The sequence below is a fragment of the Bos javanicus genome, chromosome 11 (assembly GCF_032452875.1).
Source record: "Bos javanicus breed banteng chromosome 11, ARS-OSU_banteng_1.0, whole genome shotgun sequence".
NCBI lineage: Eukaryota > Metazoa > Chordata > Mammalia > Artiodactyla > Bovidae > Bos > Bos javanicus.
The window spans coordinates 106,336,283-106,353,676 of record NC_083878.1 but is presented as its reverse complement, the minus strand read 5'-3'; the positions used below and the strand labels follow the sequence as shown (position 1 = coordinate 106,353,676).

Below are 17,394 nucleotides of genomic sequence, written 5' to 3'. Positions count from 1 at the left end.
TCTGGCTTCCTCCAGGGCTGTCTTCATCTTTGGTTTTCTGTAGTTTGCGTATGGGCTGCCCAGTGTCGTTTTTTGACATTTATCCTGGTCGGTGTCCTCTGAGCTTCCTGGATCTGTGCCCTGGCCTGACACTAACCTCATTCATTATTGCTTCAGGCATTGCTTCTGTCCCTTTCTTTTCCTTCTGGATTCCCATTATGCACGTTGTACCTTTATAGTTGCTCCCTGGCCTCGCACTTCTGCTCTCGTTTTTATCAGTCGTTTTCCTGTTTCCTTTTCTGTTTGGAGCTTTCTGTTGATGTATCTTCGAGCTCAGCTTCTTCCCTCAGCTGTGTCAAGGCTCCTGATAAGCTCATCAGAAGCGCTCTTTGTTTCTATTAAGCGGTTTTGGCCTCCAGCATTTCCTTTTGTTCTTCCTTAGAGTTTTCATCTCTCTGTTTACAGTGCCCATCTGTTTTTACATGCTGTCTCCTTTCCCTTTAGAGCCTTAGCATATTCATTTCAGTTCAGTTCAGTCGCTCAGTCGTGTCCAACTCTTTGCAACCCCATGAATCGCAGCTCGCCAGGCCTCCCTGTCCATCACCAGCTCCCAGAGTTCACTGAGACTCACGTCCATCGAGTCAGTGATGCCATCCAGCCATCTCATCCTCTGTCATCCCCTTCTCCTCCCGCCCCCAATCCCTCCCAGCATCAGGGTCTTTTCCATGGAGTCAACTCTTTGCATGAGGTGGCCAGAGTACTGGAGTTTCAGCTTTAGCATCATTCCCTCCAAAGAACACCCAGGGCTGATCTCCTTCAGAATGGACTGGTTGGATCTCCTTGCAGTCCAAGGGACTCTCAAGAGTCTTAGCATATTAACCATAATTATTTTAAATTCCAGTCGGATAATTCCAACATCCTTGCCATGTCTGACCCTGGTGCTTGTTCTGTCTCTTCACATTATTTTTTTTTTTTTTGCCTTTTAGTATGCCATGTAATTTTTTCTTGATGGAAGACATGCTGCACCAGTTCTTTGGTGATGAGGTGGTGAGGCGTGTGGGCCGAGAGGTCTCCGTCTTTAGTGTGTCTGTGCTTCTGGACTGTGACCTTCCCTGGTCTCACCCCTGACCTCTCAAGGAGACAGGACGGTGGGAGAGGCTGGAGCTGGCGTTCTCTGCCCCCACCACTGGCAGTTAGGCTCAGATGGACTCTAGCATGTGGGGCTCTGGTCAACTAGTTTCCCCTGAGGGCAGGCCTTGTTGACCAGTTCACAGAGGTTCCTTTCCTCTCCCCTCCTGGAGGCCCGAGGCGATTTTTCTCTGCTGTTTCTGCGGAACCTGGTAGAGCGCCTGGAGGAGAACCTCACAAGGCTGAGGGCCTGTGACCTGTCCCTGGAGTTTTCATCTCTCAGACTTGTTCCTTGAGCCTCCACACTTGGGGCCCGTGGAGGTTTCCCTCTGTGGGGTTCGTTACTGCACCCCACCTCTCCACAGGGGTAGGCGAGCACGTCTCTCGTGGGTCTGAGAGCTGTTGACCTTTCAGGGTTTTCAGCGTCCCTTATTAGGACTAGTGGAGTCTTCCCGGCTCCCTCCTTGCTGGCGCAGAGGCGGCGAGTCTCCGTGTTGTCTGCAGCTTCCTGTTCCCGGCTGTGAGTCAGGGCCGCCCGTTCCCACCTGCGAGTCAGGGCCACCCGTTCCCGCCTGCGAGTCAGGGTCTGAGTGAGTCCACGCGCTGTGGGTGGCGCTCTATCTCTTCAGTCTCTCTTGAAAGACAAAAAACAACCAACTTGTATTATGAGACCGTACAAGACGGGCAGAGGAGAGGAGGGTGGGCCCCGCCATCCTGCAGAGCCGATGAGCTCATGCAGCCCGTCTGCCCCCACGGCGTCCTGCGCAGCGCCCAGCGTCCCGTTTTAGCAACCGCTTCAGTATTCCTCCCGAAAAGACGCAGGCTGCTTAAACACTACGCAGGCTCCTGTCCCCCCAAAGGCAACAACAGTCCTTCAGTCTTTTCCTGTCCAGGTTGCTCCTGAAGGTGCTGAGTGGTGGGGGCTGGTGGGCTCTCCGGCCTCTTCTCTAAAGCCCCTGTCGTCCTTTATCCAGAGACTGCATCATCCTCATGTCTGGGAGCTGGGCTGGCCCCCGCCCCCCGTGGTGGGGGCACCGGGCGCAGGTCTCGCTCTTGGTCAGGAGGCAGTGGCGTCCATCTTCCTCTGTGGGTGTCGGCTGGCAGCCCCAAAGCCCGGGCTTAGACTCCTGCCACCTTGGCTCTGCAGGGCTGGCACTGGTGATTTGGGCACCGTGCGCATCCTCTCCCCAGGCAGCGCTAGTGGTAAAGAGCCCGCCTGCGCTTCAGGGGGCACGAGAGGCGCAGGTTCGGTCCCAGGTCGGGAACGCCCCGGAGGAGGGCACGGCAGCCCACTCCAGTACTCTTCCTGGAGACTCCACGGGCAGAGGAGCCTGGCGGGCTGTGGTCCACAGGGTTGCAAAGAGCGGACACAGCTGCAGTGGCTTTGTACGCACACACGCCTCTCCAGAGGCGACTAGTGCGTTTCCTCAATGTTTCTGTTCTACTGTCACCATGAGCTGTGAGCACAGCTGGTGTTTCCACACCCTCAGTGCTCACTTGGCGGGTTTCTCTCCTCACAAGACCCTGGGTGTGCTCCTGAGTATGCTGTGAAGGGCTCCTAGCGCAGCTGGTAGGGATAGGGCGCCCGACCAGGACGCTTGCCCGCCAGGCCTGCGCCTCACAGCCAGCCGGCCGCCCTCTCGCGGCAGCGGCGGCCTCTCTCCATCGCGTGGCTGCACGCAGTGGTGGCGCGCGTGTCTGTTTGCAGCTGTCGCACTGATGTCCGTCTGTCCTGCGCCAACAGTACCAGCTTGTCGCCGACGGCACCCTCCACGCCTGTCTCCACGGGTGGTCCTCCGAGGGCTGGCGACACCCTGTGGCCATGCGTCCACCTGGGGGCCATGTGCAGCCTCCACATGAGCCTGTCTCTCTGTGCTCCCTGTCCTGACCCTGTGTTTCCGTTTCTAGGACCCTTCGCTGTTAGATGGCCGGGTGGCGCTTCTCCACGTCCCAGGGGGCACGGTGGTGTTGAGGCAGGGAGACCAGGTGAGGGAAGGCGGAGTCTGTGAGAGTGGCCCACCCGGACCCCAGACCTCCCGGACCCCAGCACTGGCACTGGGCGGAGCTCAGAGCAGGCAGCCTCCCCGTGGCCCTCTGGTCCCAGTGGACACACGGCGTGCGGTCCGCTGGCACTCAGCGCGGACGGGCTCTTGCCCTCAGGCCTGTGCAGCCGTCTGCAGGCCTATTGACGGTCAGTGAGCCCGCCCTCTTCCTGGGGTGGCTTTGTCCAGCCCAGCATGGGCGTGTCCATCTGCACATCCACGTTGCTGTTACCAGTCTCACTCAGGAAGTCAGGTACAGGAGGAAGCACTGTGTTTGCTCAGTCCTCAAACCTAATATAGATGAAAAATAATTTTGTTTCTCAGAAATGAACGTGGGACTTCCCAGCTGAGGCTAGTAGCAAAGAATCTGCCTGCCAATGCAGCAGATGCAAGAGACCTGGGTTCAGTCCCTGGGTCGGAAAGATCCCCTAGAGCAGGAAGTGGCAACCATTCCAGAATTCTTGCCTGGGAAACCCTGTGGACAGAGGAGCTTGGTGGGCTACAGTCCATGGGGCTGCGAAGTGTCGGACACGACTGAGTGAGCACAAATGCGTGTAGTTCCTGCTCCCTAGAACCCTGCTTTGCCGGGCGGCAGAGGCTGTCTCTTCGGCCTCCTGTGGTGAGGCCGCCCCCCAGCCCTGTGCCAGCTGGGGGCAGGAGTCCTTCATCTGCCAGGCAAGCAGCAGTGCTGAGGAGGCCTTCCTTGGTGAGCGAGCAGGCTGACCTGGGTCCCCTTTCTGTGTGGTTCCCCGGAGCACGGCCACTGGGGCCAGTGCTGAGGAGGCAGACCACCTAGCAGCCCTGGGGGGCTGGGTGGGGGGCACGGAGAGCCAGCCTGGTGGGGACCCTCCCGGGCCTCTTCCCCTCCCCTCTGTCCTTTCTCTTGTTCTCTGGGGACAAGACAGGGGAAAGGCCTGTCCTTTTCCTGAGGGAGGCGGGCTGCTGGCTGGCCCCCGGCCATCGGGCCCTGTGGGAAAGCCTGTCCTGGGTCTTCCACAGCACCCAGTACCCTCAAGAGGCCACGCTGGAGCAGGGGCCGCCTCCGCCTGCCCCCAGCCCCTAGAGCCCTGCGGGGCCTGGCACAACTGCTTTGCATTTTTTCCATTTCTGACACACCCTTTTCTGCTCAGACCAGGGAGAGGGGTCCCATGGGGTGGGGTGAGCACATGAGGAAGGGTCCTGACAGGGGTTGCTTCAGACTGGTTTCACAGGCACATCTGCGAACGCTGGGCCCTGAGAATATGTGCTGTGTGCCGGGGCGGGGGCGGCGGGGGAGGGGGGGTGTTGTACCGCAGGCTTTAGCCGCTTTCAGGGGCGAGCTCGTGTCTCCGCCTTGCGCAGTGCTGAGCTGCTGGCATGTTTGTGGGGAGCAACTCGATGTGTAGGTGCCTCCGGGGTGGGCGGCTGCCGTGGACCGGAGGCGCAGAGCGGGCTCGTGCCCTACGGCTGGTGATAAGTGACCAACATTCCCAGCAAGTCTGGGCCTGGGGCCGGTTGCCGGAGCCGTGCGGTGAAGGCAGCGTGGCGGCCTGCCCACTGCTGGCCCGGGCTCGGGGGCGCTGCCAGCTCCGCCCGTGTCTGTGTTTCGTCAGGACACGAGCATCCTCTTCGTGGTCTCGGGGCTGCTGCATGTGTACCAGCGGAAGATTGACAGCGAGGAGGACACGTTCCTGTTCATGGCACGGCCCGGTGAGATGGTGGGCCAGCTGGCGGTGCTCACGGGCGAGCCCCTCATCTTCACCATCAGGGCCAACCGGGACTGCAGCTTCCTGTCCATCTCCAAGGCGCACTTCTACGAGTGAGTGCCCTGCTGGCCACCGCTCCGCGCGGCTCCCTCGTGGCCGCCTGCGCTTGTCTGCAGTGCGTGTGTGTGCCTCCACATGGGCCCGGGGCCTGCTTGTGATTGTATCTGTGCCATGTGCATGCGTGTGCGTGTACTTGTGTGTCTGCGTGTGTCCGTGTGAGCGTCCGCGTGTGTGCGCTCACAGCGGTGCCTTGGCTGACGTCCCAAGGGACCCTGTGCACTAGTCCCTTCCCTCTGGAGGTGAGGCTCGTGTCAGCTGCTGTCCTGACATCCCCTAGGGTCCTCAGGGGCTCCCACATGTCACCCAAAGCAGAACTTTACGTTTCCCTGACCTGCCCCTGCTCCCGCCTTAGTCGTCTCAGAGACTGGTGACTTCATCTGCCCATTGCTTGGTGGAGTCCCGAGCCCCCCAGGCCCCGCATTCTCTGTGGCCCAGTGCAGCCAGGAGCTGAGCACTCCCCTGGAGCTGCCCTCCAGAGGCCTCCACACCATAGCAGGGACCTGCTTGGCTCCACAGCCCCAGCCTGGTTCACAGTGGCATCAGGGGACAGCAGCTGACGCTTCTGCTGGGCCCAGTGGCTTTCCGGGTGCCAAGCCTCCACAGTCTCTGCCATTGACCCCTCAGCCACACCTTCCCATGCACCCCCACTGCTCTAGTCTTCTGGCACATCCTGGGGGGCTGGGGTTTGACCCACTGCGAGCACTGGGCCCTTACACATGGCATGTGCTCCCAGGACACTGTGGGTGGTGATGACTACTGTGGAGGGGCTCCGACAGCCCTCCCAGGGTCGCTGGCCACTGGGCATACCCAGGGGGCCGGGGAACAGGTAGCTGACCAGAGTCTGTGCTCTGGTCTCACCCTTGGCTCAGTGGGCATTGTGATAAGTGGGGACGGGGGGCACCTGCTGCCTGGAGTGAAGGGGTGGAGGCTGGCGGGACCGGCCAGGGAGCTGGGGCAGGGAATGACTCCAGGATGCCCTGCAGCATCATGCGGAGGCAGCCAGCCGTGGTCCTGAGCGTGGCGCACACCGTGGTGAGGCGGGTGTCCTCCTTCGTGCGGCAGATCGACTTCGCCCTGGACTGGATGGAGGTGGAGGCCGGCCGCGCCATATACAGGTGAGGCCCGCCTTCCGGCCGCACCACGTCCGGGCAAGGCCCGCCTTTTGGCCGCGGGCACAGAGGAGGGCCGCTTTGCTCTGCCTCGGGGGTGGCACAGGCAGAGGCCTCACAGCGGCCTCCTAGCTTCCATGCGCACACTGCCCTCAGGCGCGCTGCCTCCTCACCTGCACGGTCTCCACGGGGCCCAGCGGAGCCGCGTGGAGGCCGCGTCCAGGAAGCTGTTCGTGTGCCAGGTGCGGGCTCAGATGGGCGGCCTCAGGCCCGTGTCCTAGCGGCTGAATTCAGGCGTCCACGCTCGCTGGGTCAGACCCAGCTTCAGTTCAGTTCAGTCGCTCAGTCGTGTCCGACTCTTTGCGACCCCATGAATCGCAGCACGCCAGGCCTCCCTGTCCATCACCAACTCCCGGAGTTCACTGAGACTCACGTCCATCGAGTCAGTGATGCCATCCAGCCATCTCATCCTCTGTCGTCCCCTTCTCCTCCTGCCCCCAATCCCTCCCAGCATCAGGGTCTTTTCCAATGAGTCAACTCAGACCCGGCTTAGAGCTACCAGTTTTCATGGTTTTAAAAATGAAAACTAAGATCATTATTGACCGTTTATTTAAAAATCACAATAAACCCTTTATATGTTAGTATACATGTTTTTTAATAGAAAATAACGATTTTCTAAAACAAAAACATGTAGTGAGAAGAATAGATTCCTTTTTCTGTTTCGCTGACTCTGGTAGCCAAGGGCTTCCAGCCAGGTGCCCCGCCCACCCCCACAGCCTCTGTCCCGCAGGCAGGGGGACAAGTCCGACTGCACCTACATCGTGCTCAGCGGCCGCCTGCGCGCTGTGATCCAGAAGGACGACGGCAAGAAGCGCCTGGCGGGCGAGTACGGCCGCGGAGACCTCGTGGGCGTGGTAGGGCCGCCACGCCCTCCCCTCCCCTCCCCATGGCGCCCACGCCAGGCCCCCATCCTCCCCACCCCACCCCACCCCTCCTCTCCCCTCTCCCTTGCCTTTCCCGCCCCGCCCCTCCCCTTCCCGCCCCACCTCTACCCCTCCTCCCTTCCGGCCCACATGCCGCCCCTCCCCGCCCACTCCCTTTCTTGCTCCTCCCCCTACGCCCCGTGCCCATCCCCTCACACCTTTTCTCTTCCCACCTTGGGCGCCCACGTGGGCAGAGGCACAGGCAGTAGAATATCCCAGGAGTTGCTTCCCACAGGCCGCCTCCCAGGAGAGCAGGCCTAGGGTGGGTTCGGCAGCCACCTTTGGGACGGTGGTTCCTCCGAGACCCCGAGGCCCTCGGTGGGGAGGATGAGGCCCTGGCCTATCTAGGCTGCTGGTGGCAGGCCCACAGCTCTCGCTGATGCTTCCTTCCTCAGCGCAGGGTGCTGGGTGAGCCCCGTTTCCTCCTGCTCTGGAGGGGCCCTGGGACCCTGCTCTCAGGCCTGCCTCCGGGCCCTGGGGTCAGCCTGTGGCCATAGCACCAGCTCCCGTCCCCAGGTGGAGACACTCACCCACCAGGCCAGGGCAACCACAGTGCATGCTATTCGGGACTCAGAGCTGGCCAAGCTTCCCGAAGGAGCCCTGAACTCCATCAAGCGCCAGTACCCACAGGTGAGAGCTGTAAAATTGTGAAGTCAGAATGCCAGAACCGGGTCAAGACCAAGACTGCTCCCATCAGGCAGGCTGCAGGAGGAGGGCCGGCCCCCGCTTCCCCAGACAGCAGTCCCCGCCAGCTTCAGGGCAGGACTGCAGTGCCTGGCAGTCAGCCGGGAGGCAGAATGAGGGCAGCCTGCCCTGCTTCTGGTTTTCTGATGTCACTTCCCTGCTTCTGAGTCTTGAGAGTGCAGACAGGGAAATGGAGAGCCTGCACCTTAGCACTTTGGAGGAAGAGGCAGGGCTGCTACTGGAGAGTCACAGGAGTGGCCCCTCTGAAGGCATAGGCCTGATCCGTCCCTGTGAGCCCGTGTGTGAACAAGTGAAGCAGCCCCCAGGTTATTTATGAAGTTAATGTGACTTTAATACCAAAACTTGATAAAAATAACAGAAAATGGATCATTTCTTTTAGTACCATAGTTATAGCAGGTCAACTATTAATGCAATAAATATGTGTGATTGGAGTAAGCTGACAACGGCTTCTCTTTTCAAAACTGATTCTGTACAGCATGCAAGAGCCACAAAAGCAGGTTTCCTGTTTCCTTCTCTGCCATCTTGCAAACTGTAGCAATTAAAAGACTTTTCAACTGACTTTATCCTCATGCAAAAGCGCTTCGAAGTAAATTATACATACTTTGACATTTCAACTTTATTTATTTGAGTCTGCAACTCAAAAAAATTAGAATTAATATAACCAAACTAGCATTATTATATTTAAAAGGTAGTTCTTCGTGGATGTCATGTAGTACCAGCCCATGTCTGGCCAGAGCTGGCACTCAGCAGCCCACAATGACCCTTGGCTCTGGGGACGTCCCTTGTGGTCTGCCTTTGGGGGTTGTGGCTTCCCCATTTGTCCGTTTCCTGCCTGGGGAAGACAGGGGCCCTCAGCCAGGGCAAGATCGCAGGCCACGTGCCTGCCCACCCGTCTGTGACCAGACAGCGGCCGTGTTACCATCCACTGCCCGGAGCAGTGTACAGCCGAGGCAGTTTTGAAACCATGGATCTAAGGTGCTTGGCTTTATGGTTTACAGTGTGTGGTTGAGGTCTCTGTTCTTTCTCTGCCCCCAGGTTGTGACTCGACTGATTCGCCTCTTGGGCGAGAAGATCCTGGGCAGCCTCCAGCAGGGAGCTGCGGCAGGTGTGTGCCCAGGCCTGGCACCTGGGAGCCCCACCCACCCCGCCTGGAGCCCCTGCTTACTTTGAAACTCCCCTTCACACAGCGTTAGTTTTGTTTTCAGCTGTCAGACCCGGTGTTTGAAACTATTCCCTCATCCTGGTGTTCCAGGCTTCCTCCTGGTGTCCTCTCCTTTCTGTGTAAAGAGTTGCTTTAATAATGGTTCTTAAATTCTCTGAGTTTTCCTATATTGAAGGATGTCTTTGCCTTTTTTCTGAAGGCTACATGTTGCTGGATGTACCATTCTGTCTTAACAGCCCTTTCATTTCAGCACTTGAAACATTGGCCACTTCCCTCTGGCCTCCATTGTGTCTAATGAGAAATCCGGACTTCGAATTGCTCTCAAGTAGGCGTGCATTGTTTCTGACTGTGTTCAAGATTTCCCGTCATCTTCAGTGTTTAGAAATTTGATTCTGGAATGTTTGGGCATGAATTCCTTTGAGTTTATCTTGTTTGGGGTTTTCTCATCTTCTTGAATCTGCAGGTTTATTTTACATATATGTCCGTATGTATGTTTTTACCACGTTTGGGAAGGTCTCAGCCTTTATTTCTTCAAATACTCTCTTGGCCCTGTATTCTTTCTTCTTTTGTGGAAACTCACAGACGCAGGTGTTAGACCTCTTATTATCATCCCCAAAGTCTCTGGGACATCGCTTGTGTTTTAACTGTTTTTCTCCTCTGATGCTCAGATCAAGTAGCTTCTTTTGATCTGTCTTCAAGGTCTTTGGCTCTTTCCTCTGTCTTCTTGACTCTGCTCCTAACCCCACCCAGAGAGGTTTTTGTTTTAGTTATTTTATTTCTACATTTCCTTCAAGACTACCCGTGATGGCTGCTTCTGGCCGGCTGTGGACCCCTGTTTTGGTACCTTCCCGTGATGGCTGCTTCTGGCCGGCTGTGGACCCCTGTTTTGGTACCTTCCTGTGATGGCTGCTTCTGGCTGGCTGTGAACCGCTGCTTTGATACCTTGTCAAGGGCTTGCAGCGTCTGTGCCCTGGTGTCGTTTCTGTCTTCTCCTGTCCCAGTTGAGGCCTCCTGGCCTTTGGTGCGCCTGGTCGTTTTGGACTGTGTCCCATATTTCGGGATTTATGATGATCTGGTTCCCATTTACATCTCTTACTTTTGCAGGCTCAGTGTGCTGGTTTTCAGAGCACGTCCTGGCCCTCTTCCCGGCTGCGTCTGAGTGCTAACCTAGTTCTCGAGGCCTCTGCCTCACTGCACTGGTCTGCTGCACTTGGGTGCTCCCCCGAGCCAGTGTGAAGGCTGGCGGGTGCACCACCGCCTTCTGTTCTCAGAGCCTCTGCTTGTGCTTCTGGCCAGTCTCCCACAGGGGCTCCTTGGGGGTGAGCCCAGCACTTCGCCCAGGGTTTAAGGGGCTCTGTTCTCCACATCCCCCTCTCTGGACAGGCTGCTGCTTCCGCTTGCTAGTGCTGGTTGGAGAGCTGGGGCTCCACTCTCTGTGTCTAGAGCCCAGGCAGGGCTTGCTTAGGGCAGGGGGCCCTGGAAAGTCTCCTAGGAGGCAGCAGCACTGGGGAGGGGAAGGAAGGGCTTACGTGGCGGTAGCTGGGTCAGGGTGTGACACTGCCGCTCTGCTGCAAGTGGAATGGTCTTCCCGTGCGCTGAGGCCCCTGGCCAGTTTGCCCTCCTCTCAGTGCCCCTCTGGGCCTCCTAAGAGCTGTGTCCAGGGGCTTCTTGTAGCTGGTGGCTGCGGGTAGGTGGGATGTGCCAGCTCCATCTCCTTGGCCAGAACCAGAGCATCTCACAGCTTTTCCTAAAAGCTAAACGAAAGCTATCAGGAGCTGGCGATAAATTCCCCCTCTGGGCCTACCGCAGATGGAGGGTTCTGATGTCACAGGTCACTGGGAAAGAGAGAGAGGAAGGGACTCCTCACAGAGAAGCTTCAGGAAAGCCAGGGACGGGCCCTCTGCTGCCTTGCGTGCAGCTAGCAGTGGGATCACAGCCCTCCCTCCTCTTTCCCTGTCCCACATTAGCTCTTGGGAGCCCTGTCTCTGCCTCCTGAGCCCCCACACTGACTTCTGGGTCATGCCTTGTGGGGGAACCCACCCTCCTCCATAGGGACAAGAGCAGCAGTCAGAAATGGACAGAACTGGGCCTTCCTGCATGGCCAGGGCCTGCACCTGTGAGGTCTGTGTGAGGTCTGTGTGGGAGCTGGGCTATAACAGCGGCCAGCCAGGGAAGCTGGGAAGAGAGCCCTCAGCGTGTCCGGGCCCCAGAAGACTGGAGCCTGGCTGGGATGTGGCCAGCAGGAAGGGTGAGGCCGCCCCCTCAGCCACCTCCATGAAAGCAGGAGATTCCACCCACCAAGAAGGAACTTTGTGATTGGAAATAAGCTTCAGCTAGGGACGCGCTGGTGGAGGGTAATGACCTCGTGGATATAAGTGCCTGCAGATCCATTGCTGCTGCCGTGGGGCATCCTGGCCTCACAACTAGAGAATGGGGAGCCTGTGGTCCTGAGGACCCAGCCCTGACCTCCGGCGGGTGGTTCTGCGCCTCACCCCTGGGTCTGGAAACCTATGCAGATGAGACAGAAGAAAGGTGTCATCATCTAAGACTCAGGCTGTTCCCCGTCTCTGGAGGAGGCGCGGTCAGAGGACGGGTCCTCCCCGGCTGGCCCTTCATCTCTTTGCATTTTCTCTGGGCCCCACGGTCTTCTCTGAGTCTGTGCCCGTGTCCCCTTCAGTGGGGCCGGTCCTGCTGTGTATGAGACGCAAGGGCGCCGCGGTGCGGTTCACTTTCAGCAGGAAGGCCGGGAATCTAGTTGTGGAAACCAGGGCAGACCGGGTGCCCGTTCCGCCAGCCAGGCTGCTGGGGCCACGCAATCACCTGGAAACACTCAGGGACACTGAGCCTGTCCTGGCGGCAGCCGGCTCCTCAGGCTAGCACACACCCCTGTGCTCTGCAGGTCACCAGTTTGGGTTCCATACTGTGGGCAGCAAGTGGGACTCGGGGAACGCCGCCAGCAACCTCTCCACAGTGGCCGTCATGCCAGTGTCGGAGGACGTGCCCCTCACCGCCTTCACCCTGGAGCTCAAGCACGCCCTCAGCGCTATTGGTAAGCCCTGCCCAAGGCCACCTGAGGTCCCCTGGGCCCCCTCCTCCCCCTGCCTCTCAGTCCTTCCAGGTTCTCCTGAAAGAGCGCTCAGCGTTGCCCGCAAGGCTGGTAACCCTGGGTGGGGGTGGGGGTGGGGGTGCGGCGCTGGGGAGGGGACCACCACAGTGCGACGGAGCCTCCGGACAGTCTTGATGGGGACCGGACGCCACAGGAGCTGGTGTGAGTCACACTGCACTCCTCCCAGCTGAACCCACAGAGGCCCCTGCGCCCCCTGCAGAAGCCGTCTTGGGGTGGGCGCCTCCAGCTGCCCCACCACTTGGAGAGCACGCTGCAGTGGCCAGGGAGCTGGCTGACCACGTGGGAACACCCTCAGTGAGGGTCCGTCAGCTTAGGTCTTGCTGCCAAGATCCTGACAGCTGGGAAGTTTGGGGCTCAAGAACAAGAAACTGAAATTCTGGAGAATTCTTAGGAATTCTCCAAATCATAAAGCATTCCATATTCTTAACACTTTACTCATATGGTTTTATATAATTGTAAGTGATCATAGTAATAGACAACAAGTCAATTTTCTGAGACAGGGCTATTTTACTGGCTTCAAGGGGTAATAGAAGGCATTGAATAGATGCCAAACAAAAATGATTTACAAAATTGAGCTACTATTATAAATATTCAATATTTAAAAGTTATTCTCCAAGTGAAAATTTAAATCACAGAAAGCATTAATTTCCATTAGTCTTGGTCTCTGTTTCATAACAAACGTTCTGGATCTGGAAGCCTCCACTTGTTTTCAGTGAGGTTGGTCAGCCTGTCCAGGGCGCACCAAGAGACCTGCAGTTGTACAGTGCAGACGTACGGACTCATAATAGTGGCTTGTTCCCTTTGAAAAAACGACTTGTATTTTGAAATAATTATAGATTCATAGCAAGTTATAAAAATAGTAAAGAGAGAGCCATATGCCAGCCCCCACCCCTGGTTATGTAACCACAGCACAGCATCCAGACCAGGAAATCGGTGTCCGTACGGTGCACTCATGCGACTGCATGTGTGTCCGTGTGAATTTCTGTTTCTGCAAGAAACGGGGGTCACGACAGGGACGGTACTGGACTGTCGGTGGCGTTGGGTGGCAGTGACGTCCAAGCGATGTGAGGACGAAGCAGCCTCCTGCCTCATTCCTGGTCTTGGGGAAAAGCTTTCAGTCTTTTGTCTTTGAGTAGGGTGTTAGCTGTCAGTCTCTCACGGATGGCCTCTAACTTAGGAAGGTTTCTTTCTATTCATATTTTGTTGAGGGTTTATATCATAAAAAGATGTTAAATTTGTCAGTGCTTTCTTTTTCTGCAGCAGTTGAGATGATCATATCCCCCCTTGCTCTGTGGATGTGATTTATCACACTGATTGATACTCATCTTTTTCTGCAGCAGTTGAGATGATCATATCCCCCTTTGCTCTGTGGGTGTGGTTTATCACACTGATTGATACTCATCTTTTTCTGCAGCAGTTGAGATGATCATATCCCCCTTTGCTCCGTGGGTGTGGTTTATCACACTGATTGATACTCATCTTTTTCTGCAGCAGTTGAGATGATCATATCCCCCTTTGTTCCGTGGGTGTGGTTTATCACACTGATTGATACTCATCTTTTTCTGCAGCAGTTGAGATGATCATATCCCCCTTTGCTCCGTGGGTGTGGTTTATCACACTGATTGATACTCATCTTTTTCTGCAGCAGTTGAGATGATCATATCCCCCTTTGCTCCGTGGGTGTGGTTTATCACACTGATTGATACTCATCTTTTTCTGCAGCAGTTGAGATGATCATATCCCCCTTTGTTCCGTGGGTGTGGTTTATCACACTGATTGATACTCATCTTTTTCTGCAGCAGTTGAGATGATCATATCCCCCTTTGCTCCGTGGGTGTGGTTTATCACACTGATTGATACTCATCTTTTTCTGCAGCAGTTGAGATGATCATATCCCCCTTTGTTCCGTGGATGTGGTTTATCACACTGATTGATACTCACGAAGTGAGTCGTTCTTGCACTCCAGGAGTAACTCCCACTTGGTGGGGTGTGGAGGCCTTTTACTGCCCCTGGGTTTGGTCAGCTCCTCTCTCATGGAGGGTTTCGCACTGTCAGGGTTGCCTGTCTGTAGTTTCCTGTGGTGTCCTGGTCCCACTGTGACTCTGGTAAGGGGGTACTGGTGCTAGCCCCATGGAATGAGTCAGGAAGTGTTCCCTCAGAGTCAATATTTTGGAAGACTTTGAGGAGGACTGGTATTAATTTTTCTTTTAACGTTTGGTAGAGGATTTTCCCTGGTGGTTCAGTAGTTAAGAATTGGCCTGCCAGTGCAGGGGTGACAGGTTCCTCCCTGGTCCTGGAAGACTGCACGTGCCGCAAGGCAGCTCAGTCCATGCGCCACAGCTACCGAGCTCAAGCTCGGGCCTCAGTGCTGCAGCTCTCCAGCCTGCATCCCGTGGGGCCCATGCTGCACAACGAGGGAAGCCCGGGCCCCACAGCCGGAGAGCGGCCCCGCCCGCCGCAGCTGGAGGAAGCCTGTGCCCGGGAGCACAGCCCCAGCTCGGCTCTGGCTCTGTGTTTAGCGTGAGATTCTTCTGTTACTTAAGGTACAAAGCCAGCTGTTGGTCAGAGATCTCTCTTCTTCCTCAGAGGAGGCATTCATAGCCATCAGCGTCCCTCCTCGCAGGGCTCTCGCTGTGTCCTGTACATTCTGGAATGTTGTGCTTTTGTTTTCATTTGCTTCAAGTATTTCCTCGTTTCTTTGTGATTTCTTTGACTCATTGGTTGTTTAAACATTTAATTTCCATATACTTGTGAATTTTCCATTTTCATACCATTGTGATCAGAAAAGATACTTTATGTAAGTCCAGTCTTTACCTGCCTCCTGAGGAACTTGTATGCAGATCAAGAAGCAACAGTTAGAAGAACTGGATGTGGAACAACTGACTGGTTCAAAATTGGGAAGGAGTGCGTCAAGGCTGTGTATTCTTACCCTGCTTATTTAACTTATATGCAGAGTACATCATGCTAAATGCCAGGCTGGATGAACCACAAGCTGAAATCAAGATTGCCAGGAGAAATATCAACAAACTCAGATATGCAGATGACACAACTCTAATGGCAGAAAGTGAAGAGAAACTAAAGAGCCTCTTGATGAGGGTGAAAGAGGACAGTGAAAAAGCTGGCTTAAAAGTCAGTATTCAAAAAACTAAGATCATGGCATCTGATTCCATCACTTCATGGCAAATACATGGGGAAAAAGTGGAAACAGTGACAGACTTTAATTTCCTGGGCTCCAAAATCACTGCAGATGGTGACTGCAGCCATGAAATTGAAAGACACTTGCTCCTTGGAAGAAAAGTTATGACAAACATAGACAGCATGTTAAAAAGCAGAGACATCACTTTTCTGACAAAGATTCGTCTAGTCAGAGCTATGGTTTTTCCAGTAGTCATGTATGGATGTGAGAGTTGGACCATAACGAAGGCTGAACGCCCAGGAATTGATGCTTTCAAATTGTGATGCTGGAGAAGACCCTTGAGAGTCCCTTGGACTGCAAGGAGATCAAACCAGTCAAACCTAAAGGATATGAACCCTGAATATTCATTGGAAGGACTGATGTTGAAGCTCTAATAATTTGGCCACCTGATGGGAAGAGCCAACTCTCCAGAAAAGACCCTGATGCTGGGAAAGATTGAAGGCGGGAAGAGAAGGGGGCAACAGAGGATGAGATGGTTGAATGGAATCACCGACTCAATGGGCATGAGTTTGAGCAAACTCCAGGAGATAGTGAAAGATGGGGAAGCCTGCCTGACATGCTGCAATCCATGGAGCTGCAAAGAACTGGACCCAACTTAGCGACTGAACAACAGCAACGGAAGACTTGTGGCCCAGCATCCAGCCTCTTCTGGGGGAAAGGGAGAGTGTGTGGTGTGCTGGGCTGCTGGGCACTTGTGACTGTGAGGCAGTGTCCCATCTAGCTTGGATCTGCATTTCCCAGTAGCTGAAAAGTCCGTCTCGCGGCCACTGGGATCCCTTCTTCTGAGTGCCTGTCAAGTTGCCCACTGTTTGTGGGGCTGTTATCTTTTCCTTGTCAGTGGGCAGTGTGGATGCAGTTGCTGTTTTTCGGATGAAAATGCAGATATCTTTACCTCTGTGGCTTGCTTTTTTATTCTTTTAATGATGTCTTTCGACAAATGCTTCCTAGGTGGCACCAGTGGTAAAGAATCCACCTGCAGTGCAGGAGACACAAGAGACACAGATTTCACCCAGGTCAGGAAGATACTGGAGAAGGAAATGGCAACCCACTCCAGTATTCTTGCCTGGAGAATCCCATGGACTGGTGGGCTGTAGTCCATGGGGTTGCAAAGAGCTGGACATGACAGCATGCATCTAGTTCACTGACTTTGACAAATGCAAGTTGTTAATTCTAATATGGACCAATTTATTTATCATTTTTTCCCTATATTGTTACTGAATTTTGCATTTTATTGAAGAAATTTCATCCTATCCCCAAGTCATGAAGAGGTTCTTTTAAAAACATTATTGTATTACCTGTCAAGTTTACAATCCATTGGGGATGGTTTTGATTATGAAATAAATAGAGTCAGGATGCATTTTTCTGTAGGCTCCTCAGCTGACCCAGAGCCCTCACTCAGAACCAATGGACCCTGCCCTGAGGGTTCCTTTGCTGAAAGGTGATCACATCTGTGAAGGGTGTTTGTAGAGAGAGGATCTAGGCCGATGGCCTTGTCTTCCAGCTTCAGGGTTTCAGCCACTTCCTCTGGCTTCCACAGTTTGGAGGAGAGGCTGTGTAACAGCCAGGCTGACAGTGACTCTCCAGGCCTGAGCAGCCCCCACAGAGCCGACTCGGAGTAACTGGGAGTCACCCTGTATCCATGCACTACCCTGGCCCTGTCCATGGCTCGGCCTTAGGCAGACCCCTCCCAGGGACAGGCTAGTCACCACATTCCTAACTGGCCAGGACTGTAGCCAGCGCCTTGAGAGCCCAGGGCACTCCTAGGGGCTCCACACTTTCCCAAGGGCCTCCTCAGGACCCTCGAGTCCAGGCAGAGGCCTAGAGCAGATGTGCACCGAGGGTCAGAGAGAGCAGCCACCGTCTCCAGGGCCTCAGGCAGGGCCTCTCAGTGTTCCCGCAGCAGACATGGCCTGCCTGTCCCGTCTCGTCCTAGACTTCCAAGAGGTGAACGGAACTAGTCACTGCAGTGCCCAGGAGTGCCCACCCTTGCAGGCTGAGAGCCCCTCCAGCCCCGAGAGGGGTCCCTCTCTGTCAGGCCCTTGTGGGTGCCCGACCCCCAAGGCAGGAGTGCGGCCTTAGTGGGACCAGCGCCCTCTGTCCCGACCCCCAGAGGAGTTGCTCCCCCACTTCCAAAGGCTTCTGCCTTTGAGTCAGAGCT

At 55.5% G+C, this 17,394-nt stretch overlaps 1 protein-coding gene across 6 annotated transcripts in view; it reads left to right on the top strand.

Annotated features, from left to right (window-relative positions):
* The window catches only part of PNPLA7 (patatin like phospholipase domain containing 7), a 78,298-nt gene that overhangs the window by 42,593 nt on the left and 18,311 nt on the right, over positions 1 to 17,394 (top strand). For 5 of the 6 annotated variants that reach the window (XM_061434293.1, XM_061434295.1, XM_061434291.1 and 2 more), the window contains 7 exons: positions 3,016 to 3,093; positions 4,742 to 4,947; positions 5,938 to 6,069; positions 6,854 to 6,977; positions 7,563 to 7,676; positions 8,787 to 8,856; positions 11,813 to 11,962. In XM_061434293.1, coding sequence (XP_061290277.1) covers positions 3,016 to 3,093; positions 4,742 to 4,947; positions 5,938 to 6,069; positions 6,854 to 6,977; positions 7,563 to 7,676; positions 8,787 to 8,856; positions 11,813 to 11,962 — 874 coding nt within the window. The remainder of the gene's footprint in view (positions 1 to 3,015; positions 3,094 to 4,741; positions 4,948 to 5,937; positions 6,070 to 6,853; positions 6,978 to 7,562; positions 7,677 to 8,786; positions 8,857 to 11,812; positions 11,963 to 17,394) is intronic. The other variant, XM_061434292.1, reaches the window with a different exon arrangement.